The sequence below is a fragment of the Mus caroli genome, unplaced genomic scaffold, assembly GCF_978045245.1.
Source record: "Mus caroli unplaced genomic scaffold, Mus_caroli_1 scaffold_7, whole genome shotgun sequence".
Taxonomy (NCBI): Eukaryota; Metazoa; Chordata; class Mammalia; order Rodentia; family Muridae; genus Mus; species Mus caroli.
The window spans coordinates 72,334,425-72,352,883 of record NW_028227262.1 but is presented as its reverse complement, the minus strand read 5'-3'; the positions used below and the strand labels follow the sequence as shown (position 1 = coordinate 72,352,883).

At 35.2% G+C, this 18,459-nt stretch overlaps 1 protein-coding gene across 4 annotated transcripts in view; it reads right to left on the bottom strand.

The window, feature by feature from the left end:
* Ctnna2 (catenin alpha 2) overlaps positions 1 to 18,459 on the bottom strand; it is a 1,115,747-nt gene that overhangs the window by 14,566 nt on the left and 1,082,722 nt on the right. For 3 of the 4 annotated variants that reach the window (XM_021164212.3, XM_021164213.2, XM_085840523.1), the window contains one exon: positions 7,828 to 7,971. The exons of the other annotated variant lie outside the window; for it this stretch is intronic. In XM_021164212.3, the coding sequence (XP_021019871.1) occupies positions 7,828 to 7,971 (144 nt within the window). The remainder of the gene's footprint in view (positions 1 to 7,827; positions 7,972 to 18,459) is intronic. 4 annotated transcript variants of the gene reach the window in all.

Below are 18,459 nucleotides of genomic sequence, written 5' to 3'. Positions count from 1 at the left end.
ACAGTATTGCCAAATATCAGAGAAAAATGTATCAGAGTTTCTGTTAAAAGGAAGCTTGAAACCAATGAAACTGGAAAACTTATTGGGGGGAATATCACTTTAATTTTAAGATGACAACAACTGTTAACCGTGGAACAAAGATAAACATTAAAGGGTGCAGGTTGATTTTAGCACCATATTACATTTAATATTGACATGATAATGTCTCCTACAATGCAATAGTTTTCGTGGATTTCCTCCAAGTCTAGCCTTGAGAAAGTTAAATTATGTATATATGTATTACAAGACTTAAGATCCTCTCATTTTTTTCCCAAGAGGCAAAAAAATGCCAAGGCAATGGCTTAGTATGCCAACTGTTGGTACTTCACTGAGTAATGTCTGTTATATCTGGAATTTCGCATGCAACATTGTGACTTTGATATAATTCTTCCTATGAAACATATTTATTTCTTGCCTATAAACATGGCAAACTTATAAATTATGGAATTTGCTGGTTATAAATATCTTAAAAAGAACACCATTGGGAAGTTCAACATGACCATTAGCCTAATGTGCTAGACATTATTGAAAAATATTTCAAGGCAGCAATATAGCCTATTACCTTCCTTTTCATTTCATCTTAAACATATATTTATCTGTTCCCATCATATCAAGATTTCAAAATGTACAGAATGAAGGAAGTATACAATAATTCCATTGTTTTCATACTACTTAAAAATTAAATTATCTGTATCATAGCATTGAAGATAGAAACCTTCAAGTTTTTAAGTGTCATGAACACTAGGGAATGGATTCAATATCCTTGTTTATATACAATAATAAAATTAAGCCATTTTATCTTACTTAAACGTTATTTTCCCTATTCTCATCAGAATACTTAATTGCCTTTGGGAACAAAGAGTTCATAAATGTAAGTTAGGGGAATCTGATACAACTAGGAAGGAGATACGAAGGTGATAGGTAAATAACAACTTCAATGGGTCCTTAGAAGTCTTTCTTTTAGCAGTGTACACAATTATGCAATGGTGCCAGGCTAACACTAAGGGCTAAAAAGTAAATCTTGCAGCATTGTGTTATATTTTGGGTAAAATAGCAAAGTGGCAAGTAGGCCTATGGCTCTCTCTCTGAGAGTGAGTTTTCACTGATTACAGATGAGTTGCTGTAGACATCTAGAAAAGAGTTCAGAGATGGTGATAAGTACTCTACAATGGCAAACCACAAAAGGCCTCACAGCAAAGGGTGATCTGGACTACTCAAGATTTATCAAAGTATTAACAAATAAGAATCTTTCTTTTTAAGAGTCTCAGACTGTCTTTATATTTTAGGAGGCACTCATCTTAGCCCTTGAGATTGTCCACTCTCTTCTTTCTATAGTCCAAATCTATCTATATCAGGAGCATTCAGGAACTGGACACTGATCCACAGTTGTTTTCAAACTTCAGTTTCAGAATGGTAGGAACAAAAGCACAAGCATCTCCTATTTTAATAGCTAATGTGTTGCTTCAGTGGTAATAAATGTGAAAATCAATACGTTCCTCTTTTGTCAGAGTCGTCATCGTCCCTGATTTCATGCATTACCTCTCTGACTCCAGCAAACTTCCAAAGATTCACCATCTTTATGAGGCAGAGCCCTGGGATGGATGCTCAGCTCCCAAAATATGCAAAAGCTCCACTGGGCAGACACAATGAAAGAGAACTAGGGCACCTATACTGTCAAAAAGCTGTAGCATTTTACAGGGAGGAAAAAAGTGGAACTTCTCATATCCTTACTTCCCTAGATGACTGCACAGACTGATCAGTGTAGGGTAGCAGCTATTATTTATGACAGGAAAATAAAGAAGATATTTAACGCTTCTAATTGATTGTTGATTCAAACATGTAGTTACACAACTAATATCTTAATATAGACCATTTAGGTTATATTTCAGCAGCATAAACAGATGATTTTCCCCCTAGTTAAGGTGGGAATGCTAATGTATGCATTTTTAAGACTTTTATTTAAAGTGATCAAATAGCTCTATAAATAACGTTCCAGAAACAAATACTTCTCTGAACTGTTTCTTCTCTTCTATTTCTTCTCAATATTGTCTTGCTCCTTTCCTATCTCAAACACCCAGAGAAATAAACACATCTAGCGGAGCTTTGGGAATAGAGAGCCACTTAGTTTTTTTCTTCACTAACTTTTCATATCGAGACATGACAAACAAAATATGCAAGAGCATCTCTCAGATCTTTACAGTTCTACACTCTTCCTTTAAGGTCATGATTTACTAATTCCTTAAACTGACTAGCATTCTTGTAATGGTTTTTTATGCTTTGCCAGAGTTTAAATGAATATTTGAGGGACAGTCATGTATTACTGCTTCAGTTTTAATGTGAAATGTCCCCCTCAGGTTAATGAATCAAGGAGTTAGTTACTGGAGGATGGTTTGGGGGAAATGATTAGAGTCCTAAGTGCACTGACATAATTGGTGGATTGTTCCCTTGATGCATTCATAATATAGTGGTATTATTGGGACGTGACAAGCAGTAGGAAGATAGCCCTATATTGAAAGCCACCTCCACCTGGGTGGGGGTTTGTGGGAGAGGCTGTCTTTTAAGGTGAGCAGCCTTTGCTACATGCTTCCAACTGCCATAATTCCTCTGCCTCAAGCTGGGTCCAGAAACAGAGACAAGTGATTATGGATGAACCTACATAAATGGTGAATTGGTCTTTCAAGGCATTTTTAGTTGCAGTAATGTAACCTCAACTAATAAAGTTACCTTTAACTCCCAGTTTCCCTAAATACTTAACTCTCCTAATGTGCAATTTTCTTGCTCCGAAGCTTCCTCCAAGAACAGAAAGATGAGTCAGTTTGTTACTTTGCAGATTTTGAAACAGAGGTGTGAAAGTGAATCACCTGGTGTGCGTTAAGAAGTTGGTAGTTAATTAGATATTCTAAGATCCTACTCTATCATCTTTATTCAAGAAGTCTGCAATTTAGCTCAAGTTCTGCATTTCATAGCCCCCTCCTACCCCTAAGCTGAGATTTTCTTGCAGATGTTCTGGTCATTAAAAAGGATAAAGGAACACTGGTTGAATAACAGTAGTAGTAAAAACATTTTCTACCCTTCTCTGACATTTGGTCCAGTCAACCATATAAAAGATTAGTATGATTTTTTTTTCCTACTGGTTTGCTCTTCTGAGATATACTTTCTCTTCTTCCTGAAAAACCTTGTATTCCACAGCAATTCTATATAAGTAAAGAATATATATATGTATACATATATGTGTATAAATTATACATACACTCATATATATATGCATATATATCTATGTATGTATATACATATATATATACATATAAACATTATTTTCACTCCTTTGCCCTTCTACAGGAATGTTCAAATTATCTTGTATTATATTTACTTCAGGGAGATTATTATAATGTGTCAGTGTTACTTGTTTTAGATATATTTTCCATGATAATTTCATTTATGTATCTGTCCTACCTCTAATAATAGACATCATATACATATTTAGTTTGTGTTAATTTACAAATCTGATTATTTCTAGAATAATCTAGAAGGATGGTTGCTTGGTTGAAGAAAAAGAACAATGTCAACTATTTTTGGAGCAAGTAGTTCTCATATCACTACCTCCTTTCTAGATGTATAATGTCTCTGAAAAAAATAATTGAAGTTTTAGTTGAACTTTTTATTGAACAATTAGTACTAACGATTTCATTTTTTGCTTTGGAAAGCTGCTTTTGATCAGTAAACTTCAGTGTTCTCACATAGTCACGTTTTGCCTGTGGGGGAAAAATGATTTCCTGAGATAATAAACATCTAAAAGGTAATTTTGATGTCACATTAAGAAACTAAAAAGCATTTCACAGAATTGGTGTGAGCCAAATCCTTATTTAGTTACAAAGCCCTGAGAATCTGGGAAAGGGGCTAGGCTGCAGAATGGTTCTATTCATGGAAATCTAATCTGTTAGAAAGGTCAAAATAGTACCTTGGATGAATTTAGATGACAAGAAAATGAGGCAAATTGCACATTGCACATTATCAGTGAGTCTACACCACAGGGGCTTTTGGATAAGTTCTTGTTTGTTCATTGTATAAATCTGACCTAAAACAATAATCTCCTTCTAAGCATATCAGAGAAGAGATTACATAATCCCATACACTTATAGTTATTTAAACTTTATCAACGGTGGCTTCTCTGGGACAGAGAATCTGACATGATTTTTGCATCATACATAGAATGCTTCTCTTTGCCTTCCAGAACAATCTTTATCACAGATGGTCATTGGCTTGGGGACTTTCCATCATCATCTTATACTTCTAAGCCTGCCAAAGATGTCTCTGGAAAAATGTTCCCTTTATTCTCACCAGAGATCCCATTAGTCTTGAGGCTGGTCCTTTCTCCTTAACTCTCTTCCACGGTTGTGGGTGGGCATGGTCACATGACATTCTCTGTAACTGGCTATCTAGTTTTAACTTCATTGTAAGAAAACTGTGGGCTTCTTAATTTCTCTAAGTGGAGTGTGTCTTATATTAAACATATGATTAAGTCATAAATGTTTCAGGAAAAGTATAAGACATTCATTAAAATTACAAGTCAGGAGTGACTTTAATTTTGATATAAAACACACCTGAATACAGCATACCTTTAAGTCCATTCATTGATTTGTTTGTTTATTTGTTTTTCTGTTTTTTTTGGTTTTTGTTGTTTTTTTTCTCTCTCTCTTAAAGACCTGCATTCTTCTCTGGCATCCTCATGTACAATATTGCAAATCTACATAGCCATTGCAAGACTACTAAGGCTTCCACTTCTCATAAAGTCATTCCATGGCCCTGGATTCCATGAGTTTGTTCTTCACACCCAAGAAAGTTTACAGCCTAAATGTAGTTCCTGAGATACTAAATTCTGGAAATTTATATTACATTAGGGTTTAGAGAAACTTTTACTGAATAAACTAAACTTAGCTTAGGAGCTCACAGGGGTACTTCTTAGTTCCTTGAGCACTTACTGTGTTAGCTTCCAAGTTGTCACTTGGGAAATGTTTAGAGTTCCCACAGTTGGACATTCCCCAAGATTCAAGTAAGGAGTTCTTTTATCTCCTATAAGGTTCATGGCTTAGTACTCACTATTTTTTCATTCATCAATACTTATCCATGATATGTATTGTTCCTAAAATATTGCATAAGTAACCTTGAACTTTGGAGTGTTCAATGAGATCATTTCTATCTAGCATTTAGTGGGTATGTATCTGTTAATGCCAAACAATTTAATTCTAAAAACATAAAACTTCTAAGCAAACCACTGTCTCAAAACAGTACAGCCACTATCATGATGCTATTTTTCCTTACATTTTAGTTTATTCAGAACTAAGTGTGTCATAGAGAACAAGTTGATCAAATGATGGTTCAATACCAAAGAACGTGAACTATATTTATATATAGTATTAACCAGAAATGACACTAGATGGAGGGTATATTTTAAAATCTATTTTTGAATAAACTTTTTAAGAATTGGATATATGTCCAATATAAAATTTTTTTGTCAAAAATTCAGTACTCTTCTGGGCTACCATTAGTTTAAAAAACCATGAAAATATAGAATTTTCGAGTATATGTTCATAAGACTGCATGATTTATAGACCATTTACCTACTTTATACATACAAAAGCAGATTCTTTCCCCCAATCTTTATCTTTGACTTTGAATAAACCTAACCAGTCAATGACAGGAAAAGAATCAATATATCAATGGCATATCTTTATCAAATACAACTTCTGTTATAATACACCATCTCTTTTAGAGTACATCACATGTATGAATTTTAAAACTATAATTTTAATACATACAAAATACATAAAGAACACTGAACATCACTATAGATGGAACATGCACATGAAATCAACAAGTGCATGCATGACACATTCCATGAGAGACTCTCTGAGATTGAACAAGCGTACAACACAACCACTCCCAACTCACGAAGTTTACAGATGATTGTGTTCCAAAAGTTTGGAAAATATTGCCATTTCTTACCTGGCAGCTGTGTGAGGGGGTTGATAAAAGACATTAACAACTTGAGCTATGAGAACACATCCTATTTTTCTAACACAGAAATATGGCTCCTACCTGGGATTTAGGGGTATAATGCTTTTATTGAGAGATTTGATGGGAATAACTAAACATGTAAGACTTTGGCATTCTCCTGTGCATAGCAACATTAGCTTGACTGCTGGTGATTACCACCCAAATCTTCCTGTTGGCTAATATGGCTCTATTTTTCTTCACCAAGTCTAAATGTTCTAAAACTATAGTCAGTCCTTTAGACTGGACATTAAACAAGGAAATTAAGTCTAGAAACACCAAACCTCAGGTGCCAATTCTTGGTATCAAAATAGTTTAGTGCTTACTAAAATATAAAGGTCAACAAATCTGGTATAAGATAGTATAGATTCTACAAAATACAGAGAAACTTAGTTTGAACTGCATCTTTTTAAGGTTATGGTTATGGCTCAGTGGTAGAATGCCTGTTAAGCATTCAAGAGGCCCTGGGATCAATTCCCAGCACCACATAAAACTTGGTATGATCGTGTCTACCTATAAGCACAACACTCAGAAGACAGAGGATCAGAAATTCTAGATTATTCTTAGCTATAAAACACCATTGAAGTCATGCTGAGATTTATGAGACCTTGTTCCATAAAACAAAGTAATACAAAGAGATCTCCATTCAAACTGTCCCCATTTTGTCACCACCAATGTGCATGAATAAATGCCTAATTAAGGCTCTATACTTTGAAAAACATACATGATAGCCCCTTTGTATATTTTATAATCCATATCTAATTGTGTCCATCTCATTCCAAGAGGCCTTTATGTTCTGATGTTCAATTAAAAAAAGAAAAGAAAAAAAATACCCATCCTAGTCTTCCCACATCTCTTAAAAGGTGTAGTGCATTTATGAAGCCCCTTTGCACTCTCAGACAAAAGCTTCCAGCTCCAGAATTTTAATAAGTACCCAGGAGAGAGCAAGAAAGGAAGCCAGAGAAAGGCTCACTCCTCTTCATCTTTTCTCTATAAATAGTGAGGAATATGAGGAACTAATGAGCATCAGAAACTCAAAGAATAGCAGCTTTCCACACATCCTAACCAAGTGACCCCATAAGACAGTGATGTTACAACACTTAACAGCAACAATAGCATATAAAATAAAACAATATATTTGGTTGTGACACCTTAAAAATGACAAATCCTAAACTTGTAGGAGTGGTGACTTTTTTCATTTAAAAAGTGACTTTTGTCAAAGCATAATGTAGCTTTCATTTTCTTACATCTAAATCAAGCATGTTGAAAATTCAGATTCTTTACTTTTCACTCTTGTGATTTTAGAAGTACTCAACAAGTCCAAAAGCCAATGCCAATGAAGGACATTTCATAGCCCTGAAATTTTATTTAGAAAAAAAAAAAAAAAAAAAAAAAGCTTGACTGGCTTTCTTCAGGGAATACACAGAGATGGTAGAATGGACTCTACACATTTCACACTGGAGGTAACTTTTAGGCTCGATGCAAAGAAAGACTGAAAAACAATGACAACATCATGTATGCTTCTCAAGTCTGGATCACAGTTGACATTTACTTCCACATTGAGATTCCTAACCCGTGTGAAAAACAAATAGGAACTTTGCCCAAAGTTGATTAAGTCAAGAGAGTTTTAGCTTGCATATGTTTATTTGTCTGGCATCCTAGCCCATCCCACCCCCACCCATCTTCAGATTGATAACGACAGCAAGAGATATTAGATTATAAAGTGAAGTCACTTACCATGGAGGAGTCACTGCTTCCACTCCCGATTGGAGCTCCCTCAGCACAGGTTGGGAGGTGGGTAGAAAGTTGACTAGCCCTGCCCCCATCTATGACATCACAATCTACCTCATAAAAGGTAGTGAAAGTGCTCTGAACTCCTGTCTGATTTCCGAGAGATACAGAAAAGAGAAAGTGAGAGAGAGAGCAAGAGAAAAAAAATATCCCGTATGCTACTTGGGAGGGAACTGGGGAAGTGGAGGAGGGAACAACTGGGAATTACCTAGGAGAAAGAGGTTATGAAGGCCTTAGGTGCTGAAAGAGATACGTGCTGGCTTTTTTGATATTCAGCAGCCAGGTCGTTCAGATTCCTCTTTAGGTAGCCAACAGGTAAAGGCACCATGTGAGAGAAGAATGAAGAAGCACCCTTTCATGCCCAGCACTGTCAGGGATAGTTAAATGGGCTCAGAAGGAATGACTCCTCTATTTAAAGCATTGAACATTGCCAAGAGAGAAAGCAAGGGTGGTTTGTAGCTCTTAAACCCTGGAACAAAATGTGGGGATCCCAGGTGCCTTGCTTAGAGGTTCCAGTGTCTTGCTGTGTAAGCCTAGTCAAGGTCTTCACCTCTGTACATAACCCAGCTTGTGGTATGAAAGGGATACTTACCTCATTCAGTGGAACATTCATTATTGTAACAGCAAGTTTTTACTATTGTTTTGGTACCCAATGGTGGGTTGTGTAAATGGCATGATTGAAAAGATAAGCCAATAATCAATGCTCATTTCTAACTTTAGAACTAATTCTTAAATTTTCTTAATATTTTTCTTGCTGTTTGGTTTTTGTCTTCTTTTGTTTTACATTGCTATCAACTATACTATATATCTTCACTGGGCCTATAAAGCCCACTTACAAAAATCTACAGGAAAAATCAAAGGTAAAATTCTTACAGTTCCCAAATTTTCAGTATGTTCCTTCTAAGCTGTTAAATCCCTGTGACTCAGACGGTAACTGAGTTTGCCTGACCAATCATTCTTGAAGCAGACAATTCTGACCTATGGGCTATGTCTATGTCTGTGTTTAATGTCTATGTCAGCTTTATCTCAGTCAAGATGCAGCAAAGTGTGACAGAACTATAATTTTTTTGAAGTAATAGCTTAGAAATATAGAAATATAAAATACTACAAGTTATGAAGTAGGGACTGTTTAAAGGAAATATGTGGTACTGAAGACTAGTTCCTGTTTAGAATAGCAGCCAATGCTGCTTCTGTTTAATTCAGTTTATCTAAAACTATGGACTATGAACCCTGTAGTGGTCACATATAAGATATCCTGCATAACAGATATTTATGTTAGAATTCATAATAGTAGCAAGATCAAACTTAGGAAGTGCCATCCAAATGATTTTTATAATTGGAGGTCACTACAACATGAAAAAAATGCATTAAAGATGTATTAAAGGGTTGCAGGTCTAGAAAACCCGAGAACCACTGTTTAGTGAAATACATGAAAAGTAAAACTCTTTGCACAGAAAACATGTTAACAAATAGTACAAGTCAAAATAATAACTTTTAGATTTCCAAAGCCTGTTTGTACGTGCAAAGAAATGATCAAATCTTTGATTTTAAATCAGTTTATTTCAATTTCTAACTCTTTTGATTATCACATAGATGTAGATGACAATAATTATAATATATAATTATGCAATGCTGCCAGGAAGTTACTAACTTTGAATTAACGATAGAGTTAGCAACATCCTCAGCTTCCAAAGCAGTGCTGGGGACATTGAAAAAAATATCGTTAAAGAATTCAAGAGGACATCAGAGAAACAATTATCAAGTGTGTATGTAGAAGGAAATTTTCTCTCATCTGACAGTCTCCTGGAGTTAGAGAAATCATGGACACTCTGTTTATTTTCCTTGTTGTATTGATGTATTTCCATTTTGTATAATTCTGTGAATAAATTCAAATTCAGCATACAAAACATCTTGAAACTAATGACCCTATGAAGTTTTACTCTTAGTTTTTATATGTTGAATCATTGATTAGTTGGCTTATCTTAGCTAATTTTAATAATTTATAATGTGCCACTGGTGTTAGATAATAAGCATTACCTGATTTTTTTTCCTGTTGTAGAGAATATACTAGCCAATTATGGCTATTATTTTTAGAGATGATTATGAAATCTTAGAAACTTGAATCATCTCAAATGTTTTAAACATGGTTTAAAGGTCATAAAGATTAATGATGTCATTTCCCATTTTCCAATAAACACCTTATGATTTTTGACTACCCAATATAAAAGTTACAATTCTACACCATTACAGTAAAAGAACAAAAATTGGGTTAAGTAGTTTTAAAATATGGAAATAGAACATATGGAAGTTAGACTATAATTTGTAACTATTTCTTATTGGCTGCCTATTGATAATTTGAAAATGAAAAAAAAATGTCTTCAGGAACCCAATGCAAAACTAGGCTGCATCAAAAAGATGCGCAGTAATAAACTGTGCTGACATTTCAGGTGAATTTTATGTGACCGAATGTGAAAATGCCTGAAGTGATGAAATTAGGTAAAAATAAGTAGGTTAAAAAAAAAGAGAACTTGCTGTGATGCAGGATGCAATCCAAGGGTCTAGCCCTTTGACAGCATTCATACAATCTAAGTTTGACTTCAACTAAGAATTTGTTGCCTGGTTTCCATGATATTAAACAAAATGGATGAGAAATCTCTTCAAGATAAGACCTCAAATGAGTTTAAGATGCCAGGCCAGAGTTTCTGTCATTAAAGTTACTATGTTCATCTGACAGAAGGCATAGGATGGCTTTAATTTCTTTGTGTTAATGAATCTAATTTAATGTCTAACAGACTGAAAAGAGACCACTGAAAAGATAGGGCTGCTTTACAAGAATGATCTTCAGATGCCTATGCAAACTAATTGAACATGGAAAAAGCAAAGCTAGGTCCACACAGATTGACCACAGTGTTATTATTAAAGAAAATTACCTCAAGAAGATAAATCTCAATAAACAATCTCAGAAGCATGATTCACTCAGTTCCTATGTAAAGGCATAATTGTTTGTTTTGTGGTACTATATTATGTCTAGATATTAGAGCAGAAAAGAATAGATAGTCATTCCTTTAAAAAGAAGCCAGACTGGAACATCTCCAGGATAGTCACTCCCAGCGACAAAATAGTTTTGCCAAAGAAAGTGGATGAATGAGGTTAAGACACAGATCATACAGATTTGACAAAACATCTAACGCGAGTACAGTCAACTTCATTATCACAAGGCATCTGCATAGATGAAGGTATTCAAAGAAAAAGAATAAAACAAGATACACTATTGACAATGAAAGATTTAAAATCTTAATTAAGAAAGCTTGCCTTCTAGAAAGTGGGATTAAGATGAAAGATTTGAAATACATTTACTGCCTAAAAGGAAAGTGACTGTTCAAGATTAGAGTAAGATGATGTGTTTTGAAGCACTTTAGACTGAAATAAAAAAAAAAATACCTCCATATTGCCCATCCAGAAGCCTTTCCTATTTATAAGATACATGGACCATAATGTGTCACATATTTCTCTTCTAAGGGCTGTGATCAAAGCCATATTTCATAAATCATTTAAATTAGGCTGGAGAAAGAACTTGACAAAATAATCTATAGGGACAGAATGTAGACAACAGTAAAACACACTTTTAAATTCAGAATGCAGTAAAGCAAGAGAACAGTAGAGACACAGAGGTAGCCATCAGAAGATGCCATGACATTCCAAGAGAGAAATCCAAACACCCCAAAACTAAGAAACTACATAAGAAAAGAGATAGGATATATAGTCTAATAAAATATAATAGAAACTATCCTCCACAATAATTATTTGCTAGTAGAGAGATGAGAGAATCAAAAAATTCTAAATTCAAGAAACCAGAAACTATCCCATGTAGATGAGAAATAAATGCAGTTCTTTAGATTCCTGATTGTTAGTCTGTCATTGGAAGGTAGGATTACATTGGCACATATTCCATATGAAAGCCATCAGGTTCATATATATTACTAGCAGCAGACGCACTGATCAGAACCTATGAAATATTCTCAGCAAAATGATGCATGCCAGGAGAAATTTCAACTCTATATCTTGAGGACTTGCACTAACAATGATCCTGCTTAGAAAAATACTGATTTCAGAACTTTGCCAGATCTAGCACTTGAAAAGAGCCCCTCCTGACAGCATTGATGTGTTCTTGGGTATTTTTAGTAATAGCAAATATACACAAAATAAACAATGAAATCTACAGGTCATCTTTAGTATATATCTTAATAGTGAGTCTCTGTTGTATCTATTTAATATTTATAACATTTTAGAAAATATTTCATCTGTTTCCTTTAGTCTCCTTCCTCCACTCTAAAAGTTTTGCTGGGGAACAAATCAAAGTAGAAGTGAGAGAGCGCAAAACTACTCTAAATTGGCAAATGAAGTACAAACTAGTTTTGAATATAAACCGATTGTAACTGTGGCAAACACTGATAAATGCTATACTACAAGAGAACTAGAAAGTCAATGCTGTATTTCTATGTACTTTATTCACTGAATGCTTTGACCTCTGTTATATGGATCATGGTCAGGAAAGATGTACACATAAAACTACTCACTCTCACATATTCAAAATTGTTCAAACGGTTCCCTTCACAATGTCTAAGCATTATTTTAAACTTTTAGTTGTTGTTGTTGTTGTTCACTAAATACCAAAAACCCAACACCCTGAGTTTGTTAGGCCAATGCTGTATCACTGAGATAAATTCTCAAATCCTACATAAAAGTATTCCTTTAAATATTTGCAATAATGGAGAACTTGGGATGCAACTTTTAAAAACTATCAAAAGTTAACAGTCCTCAAGATTAGAATGTCTCTTATATTAATAGTTTATAAAGCATTACTATTTCCAGAGGTTTCTCTAAGTTTCACGGACTTTACAAGATATAGCCAATTATCTCCTTTCTTTTAGCTAACTCCATGAATACAGTTTCTAAGTTTCTTTTACAAGGTATTATTAACTGGCTGTTACATAATTCTCAGAATATCACCTAAAATCTGTGGCATTAGTTGATAATAGATTAAGGTGTTAATTATTTGCTTTCCTTCTTTTAATTAGAGGCTCTCACAACTCAAAAATGTCTGATACTCAAAGCAATGAGTGATGATGCTGACAATTCTGACCCATATATTCTGTTTAAAGTCTTTAACCCTTTCTAATCTTATAGACAATAAGATCTTTGTAATAATTGCTGTTAATTGTCAACTTGATAAGGTCTAAAATCATCTGAGAGATGGACCTCTGGGCATGTCATTGGGGACTTTTCTTGATTTGTTCTTGTTTGTTTGTTACTTGACATAGCAAGACCCATTTTAATTATGTATGAAACCACACTCAGGGCAAGGGAACTGGCATGGCATTAACTGGAGAAAGTGAGCAATGTAATATATTCTCTGCTTTCCTAGCACACAGTCTTCAGTTTATTCAAGCTCCTATGGCTCTCAGTTCCCCAACATGATAATCTGTCCTCTTAACCTATGATGTATAATAAATCTTTTCATTTTAAATTGCTTTTGTCAAGGTATTTTAATCCCAACAAAAGAAAATAAAACCAATAACAGTCTTCAAACTCAACTAAAATGAAGTGATTGGCCCTGTACAGGTTTAGATGACACTGCTCAATGAATATGCTAAGGGCAGTAAATATAGCTCAATCATAAACATGTCCACATAAACTAGGTCATTTTACTTAGCTCATGTCCTGGCTTTCCCACAAAGACTCTATTTATCTTCTTTTCAAAAGAATATATTGACAGATAGCCCTTTTGTATATATAAAATAATTCAGTATGACCAACCCTCTCATCTCTCAATGAATAATTTCTTTTAATAGGCAGTATAGTGGTTTAAATGAAAAATGACCCTAATAGTATTTGAACACTTTGTGCACAGTTGGTAGCACTGTTTGGAGAAGTTATAGAACCGTTAGCAGGAGGAACCTGGCTACACGTAGTACATTACTGGTAGGAGCTTTGAGGGTGTGTCACCTCACCCTGCTTCCTGTTCTTTCTTCCCACACCCTGCTGACTTGCCTTCCCTAACAATATAGATCTTCTCCCTCATGTTGCTTTAGGCCATGGTTTTTTTATTATAGCAACAGACACGAAAATGAGAAAAAATAGAACTTACTCTACTGCTAAGTTGAGAACTGCCATCACAGTGTATGTAACTGAAGAACCATTTCTTACATTGGATCAGTGTGCCGTAACCTTTAGCTTAAGGCTACTTGAATTTAGATAGCCAATATACTGGGCTACTAATACCACAGATCTCTATAACACCTAACACCTAACACCTAAGAAGAATTTTTACTGTTCTATTAAAATCTTAATTCCCTATTTCTTCAAAAATTTAAGTTTGAAAAAGTTATATGCCATCATAATGTCTCGCAAGAATATTTTTCTGAAAAAAACTTATTATTCCTAGATGAATTTGTAAATACAAACCTAATACATTGAATGTACTATGATGAATGTGAGTATAAAGTGGAATGGAGGAATCAGAATGTAAGTACACACTGCAGTTTGCCATCATAACAGGTTATAGGGAAGGCTTTGGGGCAAAAGTTTACATCTTGTGGCAACTCACTTTACCAATAAACTATGTTCTACTAACTGTTTCCATTTTGTAGCTGACGAATATCTATCTTCCTATTGTTGAGCGGAACACGCTTCCCAGTCCATATTTATTATCTGGAATGATCTCACTGTCTATAGATATGGACACAGACTATTAGTAGCTCAAGAAATGTAGGTCCTTGAAGCCCGAATGCTTAATGCATCACTGGCAAGAAGATGAGAATAAAATTTTTTGGAATTCCTGTTACTTTCTTAAATGTATATCCTTTTGTTCAAAAGAAATCCAAAAACGTGTTCTAACTCTGTGTGGAACTAGCAATTTAGATTTCTGCCCCCATTACTGTAGGATTTGATCACTGGAGATAATCAGGAAATGACTATAGCTAGAATCAAAAGGTTTTTTCCAAAATCAAGATACTTAAAGTATAACTCTGCATGGTTAGATGTAATGGTTGTTCCAAGTACTATTTTTTTTAATCAATTTTTTTTTTTGAGACAGGGTTTCTCTGTATATAACCCTGGCTATCCTGGAACTCACTTTGTAGACCAGGTTGGCCTCAAACTCAGAAATCCTCCTGCCTCTGCCTCCCGAGTGCTGGGATTAAAGGCGTGCGCCACCATGCCAGGCCCAAGTACTATGTACTATTTCATCCCATTACAAACTATATATATATATATATATATATATATATATATATATATATTACATTTTAAATTTTATAAATTGTTTTAGATCATATCATATACACCAGATATTAGACTCTTGCATATTGAGAAAACAAAAAGGAAATAAAAAGTATGTATTTTTCTTTGTATAAGTATGTATGTATGTATGTGTATATATATATATACATATATATATACACATATATATATGAGAGAGACATATGTATTTTTATTTACATGCTATTGTCAGAATTGGCTTGTAAATTATTCGTTTTCAGTATTCTAAAGAATATAATTTAAAGACCACCATGAGTATTTATCTTCATCTTGTACCACCTGAATCTTCTAAGTGTATAATTTAAAATATGCACAGTAAGAATGACTGGCAACTAGGCCTGTGACATGGTCAGTAGGTAAACATGCTTATCACACAGTTGTATGAACTGAGTTCGATCCCCAGAACCCACTTAAAGGTCAATGAAGAGAACACTTAAAGGTCAATGGAGAGAAATGACTCTACAATATGACCTCTGACCTCTATTCATTTGCTTGGCATGCATATTATGATCCCACACACAATAATATCTTGCAATTGTTTCCTTAGTGTCTATACCTATATATGAATGTAGCTCTCATACCTCATCAGAGAAGTTTCCTTGGACTGTGCTTTATCATAGAATCTCCCAATTGATCAAAGAGCAGAGAAAAAAAATATTACTGGAGTGATCAACTACAAATGAAACATCTATGTATGTCACTACCTTCTCTCAAGGCTCAGGAGCCATCTTGAAAGTGAAAGTGTGTCTTATGGACATGGCTGGCAAGACTGCTGCAGTCATCAACTCGTCTGCTGTGGTTACCTGTATATGATCAAGCTAGTCAACTTTACAACATGGAAAGTTGGAGGAAGCATGGAGGAAGACACATCAAGAGCCACACCCCTAACTGAATACCTACTGATATGTAGAGGCTTCTGGGGGAGAATTAGTTTAAGGGAGTTTTAGATTGACTATACTCCAATGAATGGCTACAGACCCATGTATGTACAACACAAAGTGGACTCAGTGGGGTATTAAAAAAAGGAAGAAAGATAAAAGGGAGGGAGGGAGGAATGAAGGAGAGAAGGAGGGGTGAGGGAGAGAGGATGAAGGGGGAGGAAGGAAGGAAGGATATTAGGTATGGGGAGATGGCTCAGCAGTTAAGAGCATTTAGATTGAATCTTCAGCATCCACATGGTGGCTCACAAGTGTAACTCCAGTTCTAGGGATCTGACTCTGTCTTCTTCCCTCATTAAGAACCAGGCAAGCAAGATGTGCAGACATACATAAAGGCACTCACATGTATAAATAAAATGTATTTATTTTAAATATTTTTTTGTTTTTTGTTTTGTTTTGTTTTGTTTTTAAGACAGGATCTCTCTGTATAGCCCTGTCTGTCCTAGAACTCACTTTGTAGACCAGGCTGACCTCAAACTCAGAAATCTGCCTGCCTCTGCCTCCCAAGTGCTGGGCTTAAAAGCATATGCCACCACCACCCAGCCTTTTGTTTTGTTTTTAAAGACAGGATTTCTTGGTGAAGCTCTGGCTATCTTGGAACTCACTCTGCAGACAAGGCTAGCCTCAAATTCACAGAGATCCACTGCCTCTGTCTTCCAAATCATGGGATTACAGGCATGCCCAACAACTGGCTGGCTGGTTGCTTTATTTTTTAAGATGACAAATTCAAGGACAGATATATAAGGTGTTAAGTGTGAAGGAGTTGGTGAATATTACCAAATTACATTGTATAAAATTTCCAAATAAATAATGCTACTTATCATACTTATTATTTTCCCTGAATCATTTTTTTTAATTGAGAGTACTTTATTACAACATGGCCTACCAAATCAACTAAGACGTGCTCAAATGGGTTCACAAAGTCTGAAAAGGCAAGCACAGGACCTGCAGGGTCTGGACTATGTCCTCTGAATATATGCTATGGCTGTTAGAGTGTTTATGAGATTTCCAACTGTCCCCTTTGACTGCTCTTGGGACTCTTTTTCTCCTACTGGGTTGCCTTGTCCATGCGCCATAGGAGGGACTTTGCCTTGTCTTATTGTATCTTGTTTTGTCCCATTTGACTGTTTCCTTTTAGATATATGCTCTTTTCTGAACAGGAAAGGGAGGGGGAGTGAATTTAGGAAACGGGAGGTAGGAGGGGGTTAGGAGAAGTGGAGGGAGCAGGAATAGGGAAGGTAGGAGGGGTTAGGAGAAGTGGGGAGAACAGGAATGGGGCAGGTAGGAGGGGGTTAGGAGAAGTAGAGAAAGCAGGAATGGGGGAGGTAGGAGGGGGTTAGGAGAAGTGGGGGGGTAGCAGAAACTCTGGCTGAGATGTATTATGTGAGGGAAGACTCTGTTTCTGCTTAAAACAATAATCAAAATAACATGTACATTTTTAAAAAACTTTGCTTCAGAGGTATGAAGACTTGGCTCAGTCAGTTGAAGTCAGTTCCTTACAAGCAAGGAGACCTGAGTTCTATCTCCAGTATCATGTGAATAGCCTAGCATTATGGCTTGTGCCTATAACATAGCACAGGAGAATACAAACACAGGCAAATTTTTGAAGCTTGTTGGTTGACCACCAAGCCTTGCCTAATCAATGATCTTCAGTCTTCATGGGATACACTTTCTCAAAACATTAAGCTAGAAAACGTCTTCAGAAAGATACCCAAGGTTGACCTCAGTCGACAAGGATATGCACACATGTGTACAAATACCCACATGCATACCTGTACAACACTTAACATACTTATACCACCATATACATATCCACTTAGAAAGGACAAAAATATATGTTGGCTCAATTTTCCTCCCACGATGCTACAATTTTTTCACAATTAGGAGACTTGTATCCATACTAAACTATTTTGGTACATTTTCATAAAGTTTCTCCTTCCCTCCCCCTTTTCTTCTTGCTTTATGCTTTTTCTTCCCTAAACTGATGTAAGAATTTAAACAATACTAAATTAAACAAGGCAAGTGCATTCTTAAACCATCTAATCTTTTATGCCCATTTGGTTTTTGCCATGTTTTTACCTTTCTGTTGATTTAAAAAATTGTGAATTATTTATAAGTGTGTTAAATTGATTGGCTTACAATACATCTAGTACCTTGAAATTTAATAAAAAAAAAACTGTACCATTAGGTTGTTCGGAATTATATAAGCCAACCTAAGGCTGTTCAGAGTTGTATAAGCCAACCTAAAAAATAGATTAACCACCAGAAATGAATACATTTTAGTCAGTAGCTGTAAGGATGTGTCTGCAAAGATATGCAC